Source organism: Cylas formicarius, unplaced genomic scaffold (assembly GCF_029955315.1).
Source record: "Cylas formicarius isolate icCylForm1 unplaced genomic scaffold, icCylForm1.1 PGA_scaffold_6__28_contigs__length_40554024, whole genome shotgun sequence".
Classification (NCBI taxonomy): domain Eukaryota; kingdom Metazoa; phylum Arthropoda; class Insecta; order Coleoptera; family Brentidae; genus Cylas; species Cylas formicarius.
Genome location: NW_026844347.1, coordinates 35,539,236 through 35,558,648, shown reverse-complemented (window position 1 = coordinate 35,558,648; position 19,413 = coordinate 35,539,236). Strand labels below are relative to the sequence as shown.

The window sequence follows — 19,413 nt, the reverse complement described above, 5'->3', positions numbered from 1 at the left end:
TTCAGGTAAAATTTTATACCTACCTGTGTTTAATATTCTTTGGTTTGGTATACTACTTAGTTTAAGTTTATTAGCAATAATTCTTATTTCGTGTGTAATACAGCGTGTGTTGAATCGTGTGCGAATTATGCAAAATATGTTCGAGTCTAGTGAATTGTGAATAATCCCATTTCAGCGAGGAAAAAAAGAAGCGATGCTGACATTTTCTCGAGTGTAGATGAAAAGGATCAAGATATAATACGGCGTAAAATTTACCAGTTATACGAGGAACAAAGCGTGTTAAATGTGGCAGAACTACCTTATGGAAGTGTATTCAACACATGGGTTTTAGATTTAAAAAATTTGACAAAAGGCAAGTTTTAATGGAATATTTAGGATTCGGAAATGGCGACTGGAATATCTAGAAAAAATTAGGATTTACAGAGAACAACAAAGGCCAATTATTTACTTGGATGAAACCTGGTGCGACACTTATGATACCCCCGAAAAGGGTTGAGTTGGCTCATCTGATAAGTGTAAAACAAACGCGCCATCAAAAAGAGGTAAAAGAAAAACTATTTTTCATGCTGGCTCTAAAGATGGTTGGATTCCTAATGGACTTTCTCTGACTGCGAAAAATATTAAAGATTCTTCTCTGGATTACCATGAAGACACCACACCAGATTTATTTGAAAGTTGGTTTAAAAACAAACTAGTTCCAAACATTCCTCCTAATAGCGTAATTGTAATGGACAATGCAAGTTGTCGCAGTAGACAGTTGACTAAAACCCCTTCCTCATGTGACACAAAAGCAACAATCCAAAACTACTTGTATAATAACGACATTTATTTTCACGAAGATTATACCAAAAGGCAATTAATCGAGGTTCTACAAAGCTTGAACCTACAAAAGAAATACGTCTGTGATAATTCTGCAAAAAAATTTAAGGCTTCCTTCCACCTTACGACTGTATATTTAATCCCATTGGCACCAACTGAAATCTGCCATTCGTCGTAACAATGTTTTTAACTCCAATGTCCTCAAACTTATAAAAACCGAAGTTTTCAACATCCCTCCACATATTCGTATGAGTTAGTCACTTTCTCATATCTATGAACAGACTTTATACCTACCGACGAGTACACATTATATGCGTCGGGCAAAATGGAGCAACATAATCTTAACGATGATGTGCGGCCTGAGCACGAGCATCTAAACGCGATATTGAACTCTCTAGAACCGGTTCTACCGTTATATAATACGGCCCGTCGCTCTTGCGAGATTTGAGATTTTGCCCGTACATGTCTCTCTCGTGGAAAAGGCCCCAGTAATTTTTTCCTATTCGCAGTATTTTTTTTTTTTTTTGGGCGAAACAATTACCTTGCCGGCTGTATCACAGATCTCGAGCCGAATGGGCTTTCCGTCCACTTGAACGTCGACTGTAACAAACAGAAAAAACCATTAGACAATTATCCAAAGATATATGACATCAGCTCCCACTCAATGAAAGAATAAATTAATAAAATATATTTAATAATCAATCAACAATTAATATAATTGATGGTAAAACAGCTTAGACTCTAAATCTGTAATGTGGGTAATAATTTAACAATAGTTAGATCATTTCAGTGCCTCTAATAGATGTAGTAATCTTATAATATAAATACACTTATACTTTGACATAGCTACGTGAAAATAAGAACCTACAAGATAAAAAAAGTAAAAAAATATACATATTTTAGTTAGTTTTTGCAAAAATTATTAATTTTCCTATAGCATCTTCGGAAAAATTCTGGTTTCTTCGATCCTAAAGTTGTCTGTACTGGAGGTCTAAACACATTTCTAGTGCTATTTATTAGTTTCCGTATAGCTCGTCTTATATTAAATATTTTGTATGGTTTAAAAATTTCCCCACTAAAATAGTAAAAGTCATTTTTAACATTAACGTAAAATACGGTTTAATGGCTTAAGATTGGTAGCACTGAGATATTGCATTCGTCACTAAGTGAGGATAATAAAAACTATAGACTCTGATAATCCACACTATAAAAGGATAAATAAATATCGCAAATGCTCCCAAAATGTATAAAAGTAGCGCAGGTGGGGGAAAAATAAACCTCAAATTAAATTAGAAAAAACTGTGAAAATCTGAACATTTTTTGTTCCAATTTAATTTGTGTTAAATGGATTCTCATCAAGTAAAAGCCACCTCAGTGCGAAAAATCAATTATTATTAGATTATTAGTCTTTGATACGATAAAGCACAACAAAAAGAAAATATTTTTTTTTGTATCAATTGACCGAAATAATTATTGAAATACCATAAAGGAAAAGAAATATTGCTAAGATAGCTTTGGGCTTTGCTTCTATTCATCAAGTCGGCATGATTGGATTGAAAATTCTAACAGTTTGTTCATTTTTATCTGATTGAAAATAATAACCAATTTACAAATGAAAAATATTAGTAAAGAAATGTAAAAGAAGCAAAGCCACCTATGTAATAAAAAATGTATTTACTTATCTGTTTTTTTTTCTTCCTGTGAGCTTATTTTTTAACGGATTTTGAAAATTTTGGTGTCAGAATGTTGCTAAAAAAGGACCGGTTTTAAAAAGTTTTTGTTCCCACTAGGGTGTTATTTGAAAAAGCTGGGTTATCCTATATCATTACATTAAATGCTATTTGCCATTAGACAAGTAAAGAAAAGTTTCATTTACAATTTTTCCCATAATCAGGTATCAGGAAATAGTATCTATGATGGTCCACAGCCTCCTAGACACAATTTTTTAAAAAATAAATAAAAATTTTAAAAAAACAAAAACAATGAGAAAAATGAATGATCTCCTGAATCCAAAAATGCAAAAAAATATAGGGAGTGCCATTTAAAATTCGAAAGTTACTGTCATTTCCTCCCAAACCGGAAGTACAACCATTGACTACATATTGTCAAAATATTGGACGTTCAGTCTGTATCAACGCTTAAAAATCTCAGATCGCTATCTCTTCAAACCGTTTAAAAGTAGAGTGTTCCCACTTTCTTGTGTCACCCGGTATGGTATATGGCAAAATTTCAATTAAATTTTCGTAATAGTCATTACGCGCAACCTTGAAAGGTCTTTCTACCTCGCGGTCCTTCTATAGAAAATTAGCCCGACAATCAAACCGGTACGTTGCGAACCACGGCGTGGGCCTACCCGACCCGTAAGGCCATTAATTATACCCTTTTTTCTGTACGCAGGACAATTTGCTATTTTGAAAAATTGCGACCGATCCTTGACTACTATATGGGGTTCGGGAAGAGTCGTAAATCATTGCTCGCCGGTTTTAATTTACGAGTTTTATCTGGATTTTGCATCCGCGCGGCTAAATAAGATTATATGTAACTATTTGATCCGATAAATTCTTACCGTCAACAATATGCTGATTATCTTTGTGCGTTTACGACAAACTGTTTGCTTTCCGACTTTTAGATGGAATTATTGTTGTCGGGCCGTAAAAGAACGCAAATATTGACGAAACAATCGATCGGCGACAAAACGGGACGTCTATGGGTGCCTTAACGCGTCCGCTGTACACCCGAAAAAAATTCAAACCGCGAGACCGGTAAGGCCGCCACAGACAACGTGTTTTACGTCGCAAAGATGGATGAAAAAAAGGTTCGTATTAGAAAGGATACCGGCGTTACCTTCGGCACGTAATAATATTTGACATGCGATTCGAGATCTGCGGTCATTAGTGTAATAACAATTTCCCAAGAACTGAGCATTTATCACCTGGCGTCATAATGAGTCCCGCGGTCTTCACCACAGAACACAAACGCTTATACATCACCTGTGTGTCCTACGTAGGCTAGGATGAAGATCCTCTACATACACCCGAATAATTTCGGTACCAAAGCTGCGCGCATGCGTTCGGGTTTCTGGGTTTGTGTATAACGTATAACGACCCAGCAGATTTTCGATAGTGTAAGGATCATCAAAAATAAAACCACGTAATGAAGCAGAATCGAGTTTAATCCTCTCCGTTCGACAACTACGTCTTCACTAACTCATCGTAAACCCCCAAAAACATCGCATAATAATACCCTAATTATCTCCTCACCGCAGCTTGCCCACCCTGTCCTTTTTGCCTGAGACGCCGATACATTTTACGATCGGCAAAAAAAACAAGGCGGCGCCTCTTTGTTACGGGGTCTTGTCGGATATGACGTAATAATATAAATATTCCAACACTCGGCCATCCTGACTATTGGTCTGTCCTCAGACCTAATGGTGAAATTTAAACGTAACTTAAATCTTTCAAAACTACAATAATTTGACTATTCTAGCTTGGTTCCTAGTCTTACGTAATAAAAAAAACATAATCAATTAGTAGGGTATCTTAAACATAAGCGATATTCCTTTATAAACAATAAAATAAGCAACATTTGCTTATAGGCAACGTTTGCCAAACTACAAAACACGAGCGACGTTCGCTCATAGGCACGTTTGCCAAAATACAAAACACGAGCGACGTTCGCTCATAGGCACGTTTGCCAAAATACAAAGCACGAGCGACGTTCGCTCATAGGCACGTTTGCCAAAATACAAAACACGAGCGACGTTCGCTCATAGGCACGTTTGCCAAAATACAAAACACGAGCGACGTTCGCTCATAGGCACGTTTGCCAAAATACAAAACACGAGCGACGTTCGCTCATAGGCACGTTTGCCAAAATACAAAACACGAGCGACGTTCGCTCATAGGCACGTTTGCCAAAATACAAAACACGAGCGACGTTCGCTCATAGGCACGTTTGCCAAAATACAAAACACGAGCGACGTTCGCTCATAGGCACGTTTGCCAAAATACAAAACACGAGCGACGTTCGCTCATAGGCACGTTTGCCAAAATACAAAACACGAGCGACGTTCGCTCATAGGCACGTTTGCCAAAATACAAAACACGAGCGACGTTCGCTCATAGGCACGTTTGCCAAAATACAAAACACGAGCGACGTTCGCTCATAGGCACGTTTGCCATTAATCCTCTTCGTTTTGTATACTAATCCACTTTTTAACATGGTCTGCGGCTACAACAGTTCGTCTACGTTTGAACCCCTCTCGTAAGTCTTCAACTTCGTATCTGTCATTAAATAGTACTTTTGTGATGCGAAAAGGGCCTTTGTATTTCGGATGAAGCTTATGACTGGCACCCGTAGTAGGTATACTCGTTATTAATACTCTAACTAGGTCACCGTCGTTGTACCTTTTGGCATCTCGTCGTGTTTTATCATAGCGTTCTTTTTGTTTTTTCTGGTCCCTCGATATGTGATCCGAAATTTTACACCTAAGCTCTTCCAGGTCTAGCCTATCGATTTCGTCTTGGATTTCATTCAGAATTATTGCCTCTGCCGCATGTTTTGAATTATAGCCAATAAGCGCCTTCATGGGGGTCGAATTAATACCCTTATTAAAACTTGTATTAAGTGCGCTTTGCACTTGTTTTATATATTTGTCCCAATCTCTTTCATCCTTGCCTGCAGCTGTTGTTGATAGCGCACTCACAATGGTTTTGTTATATCGCTCACATTGGCCATTACTTCTGGGCGAGGCAACGGCATTTAAAACGTGCTTAATCCCATAAGTATTACAAAATGTTCTAAAAGTTCGAGATGTAAAAGCTGTCCCTCTATCGCTTATAATTCTGCTAGGTACTCCAAATAGATATATTAGGTCGGTTAAAACCCTAATAACGTATTTACTTTTTTGATTATGTACTGGTTCGATTACAGTGAATTTAGTAAATGCGTCAACAATTACAAAAATATACTTATTCTTCTTTTTGCTTGTCATAAACGGCCCAACATGATCTACATGTAATGTATGAAAAGGAATCGGATGTTTCTCAATAGGGTTCAATTTACATTCTCGTTTAGAAAACGACTGTTTGTAATACATACAACTTAGACATGCGTTAACATATTTCGTTACGAATTTCCTCATTTTTGCGAACCAATAGTTTTCACAAATTCTTTGTAACACTTTTTCTACACCAAGATGCCCAGAATCATCGTGACACAAACGACAAATTTGCATACGTGCTGCTCGTGGAACAACCCATGCTTTGGTTCCATTTCCTAATTTTTTGTATAATTTGTTATTCCTTAACTCATACTGCTCAAAGTAAAACTTTGTATCGCTATTTTTTATTTTATCGGCTAAAATGTTTCGGATTCTACAAATCTGTTCATCTTGCATTTGTGCGGCGGTAATCCAGTCAGCTTCTGTCAAGTCTATATGAAAAACTTCAACTTTAAAATTATTGTTCGATATAGGGTTTCTGCTAAGAGCGTCAACATGCGTCATCTTTTTGCCGGCCCTGTACTCAATTTCGAAGGTATATTCTTGAATTTCCAGCCACCATCTTCCAATGCGCGGGATCAAATCCTTCTTTGATAAGGTCGTTCGCAAGGCATTACAATCCGTAACCACTTTAAAGTTTATCCCCAATAAATAAACCCGAAAATATTTTAAGGCATAAACTACAGCCATAGTCTCGAGTTCGTATGAGTGGTACTGCCTTTGGTCGCTTGTTGTTTTTTTGCTAAAATAAGAGACAACATGTGTATTACCCTCAGCATCATATTGAAGCAATATTGCCCCGACACCGATGGAACATGCGTCTGTGTGAAGTTCGGTTTCTAATTTAGGGTTATATATTGCAAGAATTGGACAAGATATAAGCTTTTGTTGAATTTGGTGAAATGCTTCTTTTTGTGGTGCGCTCCATATCCAATTCGCACTTTTGCGAGTTAATTTTGTTAGAGGCTCGACAATCATGGAGAAGTTCTTGACAAATTTTCGAAAATAACTTGCTAATCCAAGAAATTGACGCACTTGCTTAACGTTGGAAGGATAATTCATATCCAATACCGCTTGAATTTTCTTCTTACCTGGCCTCACTCCTTCTGCACTGATTTCTCTCCCAAGATATTCTATAGTAGTTGCAAGAAATACGCACTTACTGATTTTTAAAGTAAGGTTATGTGCACGAAGTTGGATTAACACCTTTTTTAAGCGTTCTAGTCCCTCCGCAACCGTCAATGAAGGAATTATAATGTCATCTATATAGGGGAAGGCAAATTCATCTTTTAACGGTCCCAGAACCTTGTTTATTAATGATTGAAAAACTGAAGGCGCATTTGCTAACCCAAAGGGCATCCTTAAAAATTCGTAATGGCCATCGGGTGTTACAAATGCAGTCTTTTCAATGGAATTAGCAGCCATGCGAACTTGATAAAAACCGGATGCTAAATCTAAACTGGTGAAATACTTAAATCCTCCTAATTTGTCGATTTGGTCTTCGATATGTGGCAATACACCACGGTTTTTAATGGTTACTGCATTGAGATGTCTAAAATCAACGCACATTCTATAGCCTCCATCCTTTTTTTTAACAAGTGTAATCGGGCTGGAGTACGGAGAATTGGATTCGCGGATGACTTCATTATCCAAAAGTTCTTGAATCATATTTCGGAGAATACCCCTTTCAACCTCAGGCATACGATAAGGATAACGTACAACCGGTGTGTCGACTATACATTTTATCTCCATCTCTACCGTATTCGTATTTCCTAAATTTTCCATGGAAGATGAAATGCAATCCGAAAAACTATGCAATAAGGAAATACATTTTACTTTATCAGCCTCTGAAATAGGGCCCAAATTTACACTATTTAAATCCATAGTGTCATAAACCTCAACCAAACTCACAGACACACTTGTAATGGGGAATAAGCTGTATAAAACTAATCGATCGTCACGTTTAATCATGATTACATGTTCTTGGTTAATAAAATCCCGACCAACTAATAAATCATATTTAAGGTATTTGTCCGGAAGAATCATGGCACTTACTTGTGCCGAAACCCCTTGTATAGTAGCGGTTATTTTACAAAGGGACCTACTATCTAAAGAAGTGCCCATAAAACTACACAAAGTCATACTCTCCGAATCAATACGTTGCAATCCAAATCTCTTAACGAGGGACTCCTTTATTAGCGTATTTGAACTGCCCGAATCTATTAAACATTTTATTTTTTTGCCAAAAATTCGGGCGGGCTGTAAGAATATATTAGGAAACTTTTCCTTTGCTAACAGATTAACGTGCTGTATTTCCTTTTGTAAAAAGGGACACTTTTCTTTAGTGTGACCTAGTTTTTTGCAATTATTACATTCAAGACGTGGTTTTTTGCAGTTAACTGAAATGTGACCCGGAATACCACAATTGTAACACGTTGGGCGGGACTCAGATTTTCTAGAAAATTCTTTATTATTCGAATTTCCTCGATTGAAGCCAGTCCAAGGCAGACGTTTGAATTTAGTATTATTCTGACGAAAACTACAAATTTCCGTAGGCATGTTACCCACGGTGTTTAGATACGCATAAAGTGCATTGGCATTCTCATGCTGTGCGGCTCTAACAGTTCGCGATATATTATCGTCTTTAATACCGCCGATTACTGCGTCAATCAAATAAACGTCAGGTATATTTATGTTAAGTGCCCTTAATTTAGACATTTTTTTAAAACAATAATCTCCTAGGTTTTGTCCCGGCTTAGTTTCGTAATTAGCAGCGTCCTTTAGTAACTTGGAAAATGGAACAGACTTACGGAAATAGAGGCTCATTGATGTTTTAATTTCAATCCAGCTTGAGTCATACTCCACGTTCTCGTCGTACCATTGACGAGCATTACCTCGTAATCGTCCGGAAATTATTCGAAGAATAGTATCATCGTCCCACTGATAACGTTCTGCCAAACTATCCACTTTACTCAACCAATTATCCACCATCACGTCATCCCGACTTGGGTCAAATTTTGGCACTAAAAGTTCGTCTCCCGCGCGAAAGACCGGCTTACGCCTTTTTAAATCATTTAATTCTTTTCTCAAACGTTTTATTGTCCGTTTTCTCCTCGAGCTATTATCGGAAGAGCTATAACTCGAATTCGAACTGTCACTATCACTTCCCGAAGACGAGGATGAACGTTCTTTCCGTTTATTACGCTTTTCACTTGTAACTGTTTTCGATTTAAATCTTCCCATGACGTACAATAATTTTAACTTGTCCGAGAAGAGAAAAAAAAAAACGATTGTAAGTGATTTTAGTAAAATCCCACCGCTGCTTTGTAAGGATCATCAAAAATAAAACCACGTAATGAAGCAGAATCGAGTTTAATCCTCTCCGTTCGACAACTACGTCTTCACTAACTCATCGTAAACCCCCAAAAACATCGCATAATAATACCCTAATTATCTCCTCACCGCAGCTTGCCCACCCTGTCCTTTTTGCCTGAGACGCCGATACATTTTACGATCGGCAAAAAAAACAAGGCGGCGCCTCTTTGTTACGGGGTCTTGTCGGATATGACGTAATAATATAAATATTCCAACAATAGGCTGTTACTTTTCTTTAGGGTCATGTATTTTTCATTAAAATATTGCAAGGTGTCAAATTGCAAGATAGTTGGCAGATAAATTAGCAGCCATTTTTAGGTGCAAAATAATTTAGAATTTATAAGTGAAAATCGGCGCAATGCGTTTGGACGTTTTATGGCCTATCACTTTTGTATAAATTCTGGACATCCAGTATTCCCCATAAAATGATACAAAATTTATACACAATGCTAGAAGCTAATTTCAAAAATTCTCAGAACATGTTTTTGCTGGATTATTTGTAATGCGAGTTGAAAGCTATCACGTCAAAATTATTATATAATTTGCGGTATTATGATTCGCCGCTGAATAAGAAGAAGCGTTACTAACCAAAAACTAAAGTTCATATACTTTGGTTAAACCTTAACCTCCTAACCCAATAATTCTAGTCACGCCATTTCAGTCTAGTCAATTTTAAATGGCGTGGAGTATTAAGTACACATTAATTATTACTAATATGGTCCAAAAACTGAATATATCTTCTTTCAATATATCTTAAAATAACCTTTTTGTGTGTGTTCCAATAGAAATCCAATCTTTGATTCTACATCTGAATTCCACAAGTAATCTATACTTGGATTCTAAAAGTTTTACATGTGTGGATCACAAAATGACATCCACAAGTGCGACATTTGTACAGTTCAATGGATATCCACAGAAGTGCGAATCCCGGGGACCCATTTAAATAACGGGCCGTCCAATGGCGTATTTGGGATACTACGGGAAAAATTAGGGGGTCGAAATTCGGCACGAGATATAGGCATAGTTTGAGAAAATACCAACGTAAAAATACCGCATCCAAACTTATTGACGATCTGTCAGCGGACATGTTGGTTGTTGAATACGAGGAGATGAGTCAAATTTTTTTGTGTCAATTGACTGATTGAATGAAAATTTATTTATATTTATTTAAATTGTGCGTCACGTATCCATCCCGTTATTCGGAGAACTAAATGGAGTGGATATTTTTTTGAGATTTCCCGAATTGCTAAGCATCATAAGTAAGTATTCCCTGAAGAGGGTTATAGGTAAATCGGACACCACAAATGCATAATAATTTATTATGAAATACATATTATTATCGATTAATGATAGATAACACTCTACAATTATTACCTAAAACATTTCGATCCAATTTGACTAGTCAATTAAGGAGTAGTCAATTGATCAGTCCCAACACTAGGAATGCTAGACCGCAAAATGGTCGCAACTGTCGAAAATAAATATTACACGTTTTTTTTTCTGCCCTAATTACTCTTTTTAAATCGGTTGTGCACCATTGCAGACTGCGCACTGTACGGTGATCGAAAACTAGACGGTGAAAGACGATGGCATACCTAATTAAATTTTGCATTGTTTCTTGTAATTCCTATTATTGAAAATAAAAACTGTAAAAAAACTATAAAATTTTTGTACGTGCTACGCAATAAGTAACCACTTCTGAGCCAGATGTTTTCTTAAAACCGCATTTCTCGCCCCTCGCTCTGTCAAAATATCGATTAGTAAAAGGGCGTCATTTATAATAAACAGTTTTGGGATGCAGTAACATTTTAAAAAATATCTTTCGTGCATTCGATTGTTGCGGGCTATTGTTTGCATTCCGTGAAATTGCGACCGACGACTTAAATGTGAGCGTTCTCACGAGTACAGTATTCGAATTTCATGATGGTTTCGTTTTATTGGCCAAAATACCAAAGTACCAAATGATTTATTTATTGATCGGTTTCATTTTTATTTTATAAAATATACCCAAAGAATTTGGTTAAATATTAGACTGTTCTCTATTTGAACTATTTTAAACGTTGTTACTTTGTTGGTTAAAAGCCGGGGCTACTGTCGTGCCCTTCAGAATATTCTAGTCTGACTTGTTTATGTCACTGTCGCGTGATGCTGCCCTTCAGTGCCGGTGTGGTTATTTGCGACAGGATACTTCGTATGTCTCCGCCCTTAGTATCAGCACTAGTAATTGAAGTATATATAAAGATATATCTGTTATACTGATATATGTTCTGCTCTTCAGTATATTATGACCTGTTGTTTATTGCACGGTCGCGTGTTGCTGCCCTTCAGTGCCGGTGTGGTTATTTGCGACTGGATACTTCGCGCGTGTCTGTCCTTAGTATCCATTGCACGATCGGAATAATCAGCACTAGTAATTGAAATAGGTACTTTGTGTGTTCTACCCTTAGTACCAACCTAAACTCAGTTTCAGATTTATGCCATGACAAGATAAATCTGTTATCTGTGTTTTCTGGTGATATTAAGTTATATTAAGTTTGTTTTACTAATCTTAATAATCTTTGGTACACAGGATATCTTTTTTAGTTTCAGTTCAATACTTAATGATTATTCACTAAAAAAACAAATATATATATTATAGATGTTTAAATTAAAATTGTATTTTTCTGGTTACCCCCTCTTACAAAACCGTTTATTAACTGTAAGTATCAAAAAACAAGCACCAAAAAATTACCAGTTAAAACTACATGCATTTCTAACAGTAATTTTTATCTGATAAAAACACGTGTTGAAATCGCAAGATGTCTAGGATGAAGGTGTCCTTTGTGCTCAACGTAACCCGTTCCAAAAAAAAAAAAATCCCTGCGACCTATTTCGATCGCCAAGGCAATGCCGATGAATTATTAACAATGAAAGATTAGGATCGCATCAATCGTGATCGAAGTAGTTGGCCGTGCGTCTCGTACATACCTAAGTACATCCGAACCAATAAGAATGGTTAATTGCCTTGTTTAACAGATTGTAATCAATCAAATCTCCTCTTTGTCGGGCCGAAACAATCGGAGCGGCAGTAAGAACTTATTTTTAACGTTCGGAAATCGAACTGATTGATCCATTCGATTCGTCCGCTGTTATGATTAAAAACCATTAAGAGTGAATCACCCGTGTTCTGTGCCTTGAACCGTGACAAAATTTCGTGTGGTCAACGTCAACAAACAATAATACGTTATCCAAGTTTTGGATATGTCTTAGGTTAGCAAGCTGAACAAAGAAGAAAGTATTATTATTTATCTAATGTACAGGCATTCTTGAGCATTTTGAGAAGTAAACATAAAATGTACAGGGGAAGTCAAAAAGTAGATGTCGATACCTCCTTTTTTGAATGCACACCGCCATTTTTTAAATCCATTTCTGAATTTTGTCAAATTTTACTAGTATCAGAAAATATTCCTTTAACACGTTTTCTTACTATAAAACACTGTTTGAGTACGAATTATCCCCTAAATATAGTAACAAACGAGGCAATTCTAGGTTCTAATTATACTCTGTTCTATACTAAACATGTATTTTTTCCAATAATAGAGAATTTATTGCATTTTATTTCCAAATAAAGGTCACATGTTTATTAGTTAATTACATTACAGTGGGTTCGACTCAGGTACTTTACTACTTTCTTATATATGAATAGATTCGTGGATTACCCAGAATAAACCCACACTATAGGATATTCCCAGTAAAAGCAAAAGGTTTTTTGTTAAGCTAATAAAATAATATTGGAAAAAAAATCCGATAGTTCAATTGTTATTGTCTTTGATATATCGTCTACTTGAAACATTCTTGTGTGCCTTGTTTTGGAAAGTGAATTGTGTGCAGTGCTTGTTAAAATGCCGAAAGCTAACTTCCATATTTTCACCTTTTTTTTGCAGTATATAAAGATAAAGATAGCTTTATTTCCATAAGACTTGAATTACAAGGGTTGGATATTGTCCGTATAATGCGAATATAAAAATATAAAATTATCTTAGTATAATCAGTTAATTAATAATAATAATTAATAATGTTAGATAAATAATAAATACAATAACAATAAGTATTAAAAGGTAAAACAAGAAAAAAAATCTCTAATATTGTAATAGTTTTTTAAGAGTGCATTTGAATTTTGTTTGACTAGCTATCAACTTCAGTTCGATAGGCAATTTATTATAAATTTTTACAGTCAAAACAAAAGGACTGTTTGATGTCAGAGACAGTCGGTGTGTAGGTATTTTTATGTTTAGATTCGGTCTCAAATTGTACTAAATATATGAGTTTCTTGAGAGCATATAAAGATTAGACTTGCTTTTTACATAAGTGGCATATAGTGAAAAAATAAAGCTAAATTACGTATCCAGGCACATCATTAGTAGTTAATGTTAAAAATTTTAATGTATTTACAAAAGTTTTCTACTCAAATACTTTAATTGGTACATGTAGGAAAGATTTTTTTAAAATTCGATTATTTAACGAACGTAAACCCAAATTAATTATTGCTTTTTTGGTTTTTACAGATTCATGCGGATAAAAAATTTATTGTGTATCAGCACGTCAAATCAGTAAAACACCAGCATAAAAAAATCTCAGCAAAAAAACACATAAAGACCGAAAAACAGCGCACAAGTCCATTTCAATGACTTACGTGAGGCATTCATTGAAACCAATACACCAATTAAAAAACTTTTAAATTTAACATAGCAGAACATAACTGTGAAGAATAATTTGTAAATTTACGAATTGTATGTTGAGCATGTTGCTATTATCTGAATGTATCAATGATATTGTTGAATTGTTAATTATATTATACGTTTTTTTATATTCACAAATAATAATAAGTCTGTTCTATAGGTAAAAAATTCTAGGATTTCTGAAGAATGTTTTAAATATAAACAAATTAGTTCCGGCGTTATTTAAAATAACATTAATGTTCATTATTTTTCATATAATAAAAATGCATATTTGCATGTTTTCTGCATTTGGATGCATATATCATATTTGGGTTTAATGATCACAGTTAAAATCCATCCACCACGCAAACTGAGGATTAATGCTTTGTTATATCAATTTCAAGCGCAGAACACATATTCTTTTAAATAAAAAAATAACATTATTAAAAACTTATCGGTTAAACATCTGTCGGTTGTTCTTTAGTCATACAGATAAGAAAATTATTAAGAAGTATCATGTTGGTAAACGTGATCAAAACCACCTAACCTCTAATTTTACAACCTTCTAATTAACGTAGAACTACAAACATTGTATTTTTTGTGTCCGGTTTTTAAATAAATAAATATTATATAGGCATATAGCAAATTTATCAACGAATGCAGCCCAAGCGGAAAATTTAATCAAACAGCCGAAGGTTCCGCTGCAATAAGGAAAAGTGCATTTCTTCCGCCACACAGGTGCAAATTCCAACTTTTATTACGTTGCGAAATCGACAGTTAAGACAAAAAAGAAAACCGCGGTACGTACTTGATTTGGAACGCCATTTGCGCAAATCTTTATCTGCATGCAATCTGTACTGAATCATAACCGCACGAATAACAATAAATAATATCGTTCGCGATAAATGGGACGCGTGTCGTGCTATCGGAATTGTCTACAAAAGCTATATGTGTAAAGCGAATTCTATCTACCATTAGGTTCAAGATAAACAATTAAAAGAGTACAATCATTCCGGACACCAGTAATATCTGCGTTGCGGTTAAAGTGATAATTTGGTCAGTTTATAAACCAACTATCCAGATGTCTGGTTACTTTAATGAAAAATAGCTACGAATATCAATTGCTTTGCATACTAACCACCTCGTTTGCAAACTATAAAAAATTACCGCCTAATTATAAACCACAAGAAAAATGATACAATTTTTTTTATTATACATTGTTTTGGTATTTAGAAGCTGCTTCCGAACTGAAAATTCTCTGTTTCGAACTGTTTTGGAATTGTTATTTCGCATTAACTATAAGTCCTAATAATGGAGTACTTGATATATCGTTTAAACTGCATCTGAGACAGTGAAGAGATGTCGAGGCTAAAATTTGAGTTAAGTATATTATACGAACTTTGCATTCTTAGCAAAGCTGCCCTGTGTTGGTTCTACCATATGGGATTTTAAAGAGATTAGCGTATCTTAAATCTCGAGCGGGAATTCTGAAGTTAAGTTTCGACAAAAGAGAAAAGAGAATCAATTTGCGAGTTTGTTATTTTGTAAAGCATACACAAGTCTGCCAAAGTCCGTTTATTTTGCAAACTAAGTATTTTGAACCGATTTTTGGGCGATAATCTCTTTCTTCTATACGAGTGTGGGTCTTAAGAGCAAGAAATTTTAAGAATTTGCGTAGCCTGGATTCCAGATAACAGATGCGAAGGAAATCCTACTTTGGATAAAAGCATAATGTAAGGAAATAAGCGTTCTGGGACGATCGAAGTCCCGGGAATTTCTATTAGTAAAACCAACCATTCTATTAGAATCATTTATTATTCTTTCTATATGGTGTTTAAATGACCGCTTTGTGTCGAGTGTAACTCCCAGATCCCTTACTTCGTTCACTCTTACCAGGTCATTGTTATTTATTTTATAAGTAAAAGTTATAAAAAAAAGTTTTAATTTAAATTCTCCAAATTTGGTATGCATTGGTTTAATTATTTTGGTTTCACCTTTCTTTTTGCTGTAATAAAAAAAAATCGTTGGCGGTAAATTAAATTAAATAATTAATTTTTATTTATCGTTCATTGTTATCACATTATGTGTTTTAGGAAATAGTTTAAACAAGATTGCTTTCGAAAAATCGTCGGTGAGCGGGTCAAGTTCGTCGCAAATAGCGCGACTCAGCTTTTTATTTTAAAAAGAAGTCGATTCCCGGATTCCTGTCCCAGAGGGACGCATTGTTTTTCTATCGTGCTCCTGCGGACCACTATGGAACTTTCGCAAAATCGATGTAATTTGATTGTTAATACACCCTGTATAAAGAGTCCTTCACATCTCGTCGAACTTCAAGGATACGGCACACTTCGGTAAATATTAAAATTTGTACTGGTAATTGCAATTTAAAATTATATTTTTTTCAAATATCTCGCGTCTCCCGCACGACCTTATGACGGAATCCATTTGATCGTCGTATTTTATCGTATTCTACTGTAGAAACCGATAACTTTTATAAGAATAATTTTTATTTAATGTTTCTTCAGTGTGGACTTGAAACAGGTACTGAATCGCGAACGATACCAAACGAACTACTTTTTTAAAGCAATATCAACGTAAACCATACAATGCAAACAATAAACTAATATGAAAACAATGCCGCCGTTCCAAAATTTTTCCTCCCAAGTATCTTAACATTCTTTTCGTGCGAGGTCTCATTGAATTGTAAAATCGGCAATAATTCTGCGACATACTTAATTTATATCGCCCATATTGGATCCAATTGCCCAACGTTATCGACTTAAAAACAAGCGGCTTGTTTTTTCGCGAAAATTCGATAAGCCCGCCCTAATCTCGAGACAAATTCATTAAGGCAATTGCGGCGCCTCGCGAGAGGCGATTTGTCATGTATCCGATAAACATTTAGTTCGATTCCTTTGTTTACAAAATAATGACGTTTGAAACATTTCTAACGTGCTTAACCATCGGAACACAAATACGGATATTTATGCAAATCGGTCATGGACTTTTAGCATTCACTAAAGAAAGCGAACCTCACAAATATATCCATAGCGATATCCTCTGAAGAAAGAAAAATGTTTCCATTTCACATTCCTAACACTAACATACCTTCAATTTTACTAAAATTATTAATCACTCATCATAAAACATTCTAGTCGATATTTTTTACACAAAAGTACATAAAGTCTCGTGAGTTTTAGAAAAGTGTTTTTCAGGTTCAATTTTCATTTATAATTAAAAAAACACCCTGTATGTGGCGAATGAATAAAACGCCATTAAAACTGCACAAATACAGGGTGTCTCGGTTAATAACGTTTGTTTGGTTACTAAATGTCCGAAAATGTCTCCTTAAGAAGATACTGAAGTGTGGTAAACGGCAGTTTTTCTACTCCCTTGTGTAAAAAATCTAATTATATACCGATCTAGCGTGCGGGAAGCGTCACTGTACCACGTGAGTCCCACAGATCCGAGCCAGTTCGGACATTTCCGGGATATTACCGCAAAGGTTTGGATGTTTTCGGTTTGAATTTTGACGTTTGTCAATTCTGAAGGTCATGTCAGTGAATGTACTTCTGTTGTTTTGCAAAAATGTACCCAAAAACTAACGACCGTATAAAAAGTATAGGACGCAAAACGGTTGGTAAACTTTTTAAGTCACTCGTTTATTAAACACTCGCTCCGCTCGTGCCAAATAAACTCGAGTGAACAAGTGACTTAAAAAGTTGTGCATACTATACTTTTTCTACGACCGTTAGTTTTTAGCGTGGTAAAATGACACTTTCCCCACGCTGCATCGGTGTATAATCGGGCATTTTAGAGAAAGTAGTAGAAAAAATCATTTTTCTTATTATTTCTGAATCGATTTAAGACACCCAAAGAAAATTAAGACCACAAATACCTTCGATTGGGTCATAAAACTTATATTGACAAAATTTGATTATTTTTCCTTTTCATGGAGACATTTTTAACGTTCTGCACGAAAAAAATATTTTTTAAACAGTTTTCCGCAAAGAAGGTACTCTTGGTTAAAGTATAAAAACAGGTTTTGGAGTTACTTAAGGTTTTTGAGAAATCATTTTCATATCATTATCATACGTGGGAAGGAACTATCTCAGAAAATAAAGATTTGTTCCAGAAACAACCATGAAGTAAAAATATTGCAAATTTCGAAAGGTATAACTAACTTTATTTTTTAATATTCTATTTACCCTAGAAATTAACATAGCGTTTTTTAAAACATTCTGTTTCAATTCAACCGGTTGTTTGCCTACAAGATGCCTTCAAAACGCAGAAAATATTTTTTTTTTAAGTTTTTCTGTGAGTTTCTACATTTTTCAAAAGACCGCCTTTATAATATTAAAAATGGACCTTCACGTTCATTATCAAGAGTTTAATAATTGGCCCAACCAATTACTTTCCAAGTCTTGCCAACTTGACGAACATTAAACTTATTGCACCACCCCGTACATATTAACAAGCGAGGCCGGCATAACTTCTATTCACTAGGTGTCTAACGCGGATTAATCCCGAGAAAAGCTCCTTTGAAACGAGCTCGTTAGAATCGGTTTTCGGACAAAGGCAAATGCGATTAGAAAAAATTAAATTAACGACCCGCCACTGGGAAAATCTCATTAGATCGGATTGTAGCTGTCAACGTTCATCCTGAAACCTAATGAAATTCCCGGATGATGCCGCACGTAATCAACCATAGTATTATTATTATTTTTATAATAACATTTAATGTACCGGAGATCATTTAACCGATGGTATAGTTTAATTCAAATTATGCTACAACAATAATTATTCTTTCGACCATCAATCAGAACGGGAGTGTATACGTGGATACCAGTTTCATTGTTTTTATTTGATTTTTATTTATTGGTATTGGTATTGGTATTTATACTTCTAATTGCCGTTAATCATTTCAATATTTTAGATAAATCTATTCTATTTTTCAATCTTATTTAAAAAAAAAAATTAACTTATGGAAAATTACAATGTTGAAATTTTTCTCCTACAAACTTGGGACATTCTGTATAGACCTCATACATTCTAGTAACATCAACACTTAAGTCGCAGTATTTGTAATTGTAATAAGTCTCAAACAACCCTTGCATATATTTTAAATTTGTGTCAAAACAACATAAATCCTTTTTTAATAACTCGTTCCAGTCCACGTGATACATATCTCTCTTAGAAAAAAATATTTCTATTAAAATTGGGGACTAAAAGTTCACTCAAAGCCCTTTAAATTGGACGTCACACGAAAACAGTTCGTGACGTCACGATGCATTAAATGTCAGCCGGTGGGAATTGTTAAACTCACCTAAACCCTTTTATCTAAGGATTATACGTTATGTAATATACGTTATTTGTTTTAACCTGGTTCGCGTGACAATAGTGTATAGTGACGTCACAGTCGATTTCGACGATTTTCGCAGGCTCCATGTCTATACGTGCAGGCATATGACATAGAAAATATGTTTAAAAATAATGGAAAAATCCAAATATCAAGAAATG

At 35.1% G+C, this 19,413-nt stretch overlaps 1 protein-coding gene across 2 annotated transcripts in view; it reads right to left on the bottom strand.

Moving 5' to 3' along the window:
* The window catches only part of LOC132702853 (cell division control protein 42 homolog), a 62,087-nt gene that overhangs the window by 12,456 nt on the left and 30,218 nt on the right, over positions 1-19,413 (bottom strand). For both annotated transcript variants that reach the window (XR_009618972.1, XM_060671688.1), the window contains exon 2: positions 1,361-1,419. Coding sequence is in view for 1 of the 2 variants with exons in the window: in XM_060671688.1 (XP_060527671.1) it covers positions 1,361-1,419 (59 nt within the window). In the remaining variant the exon portion in view is untranslated. The remainder of the gene's footprint in view (positions 1-1,360; positions 1,420-19,413) is intronic.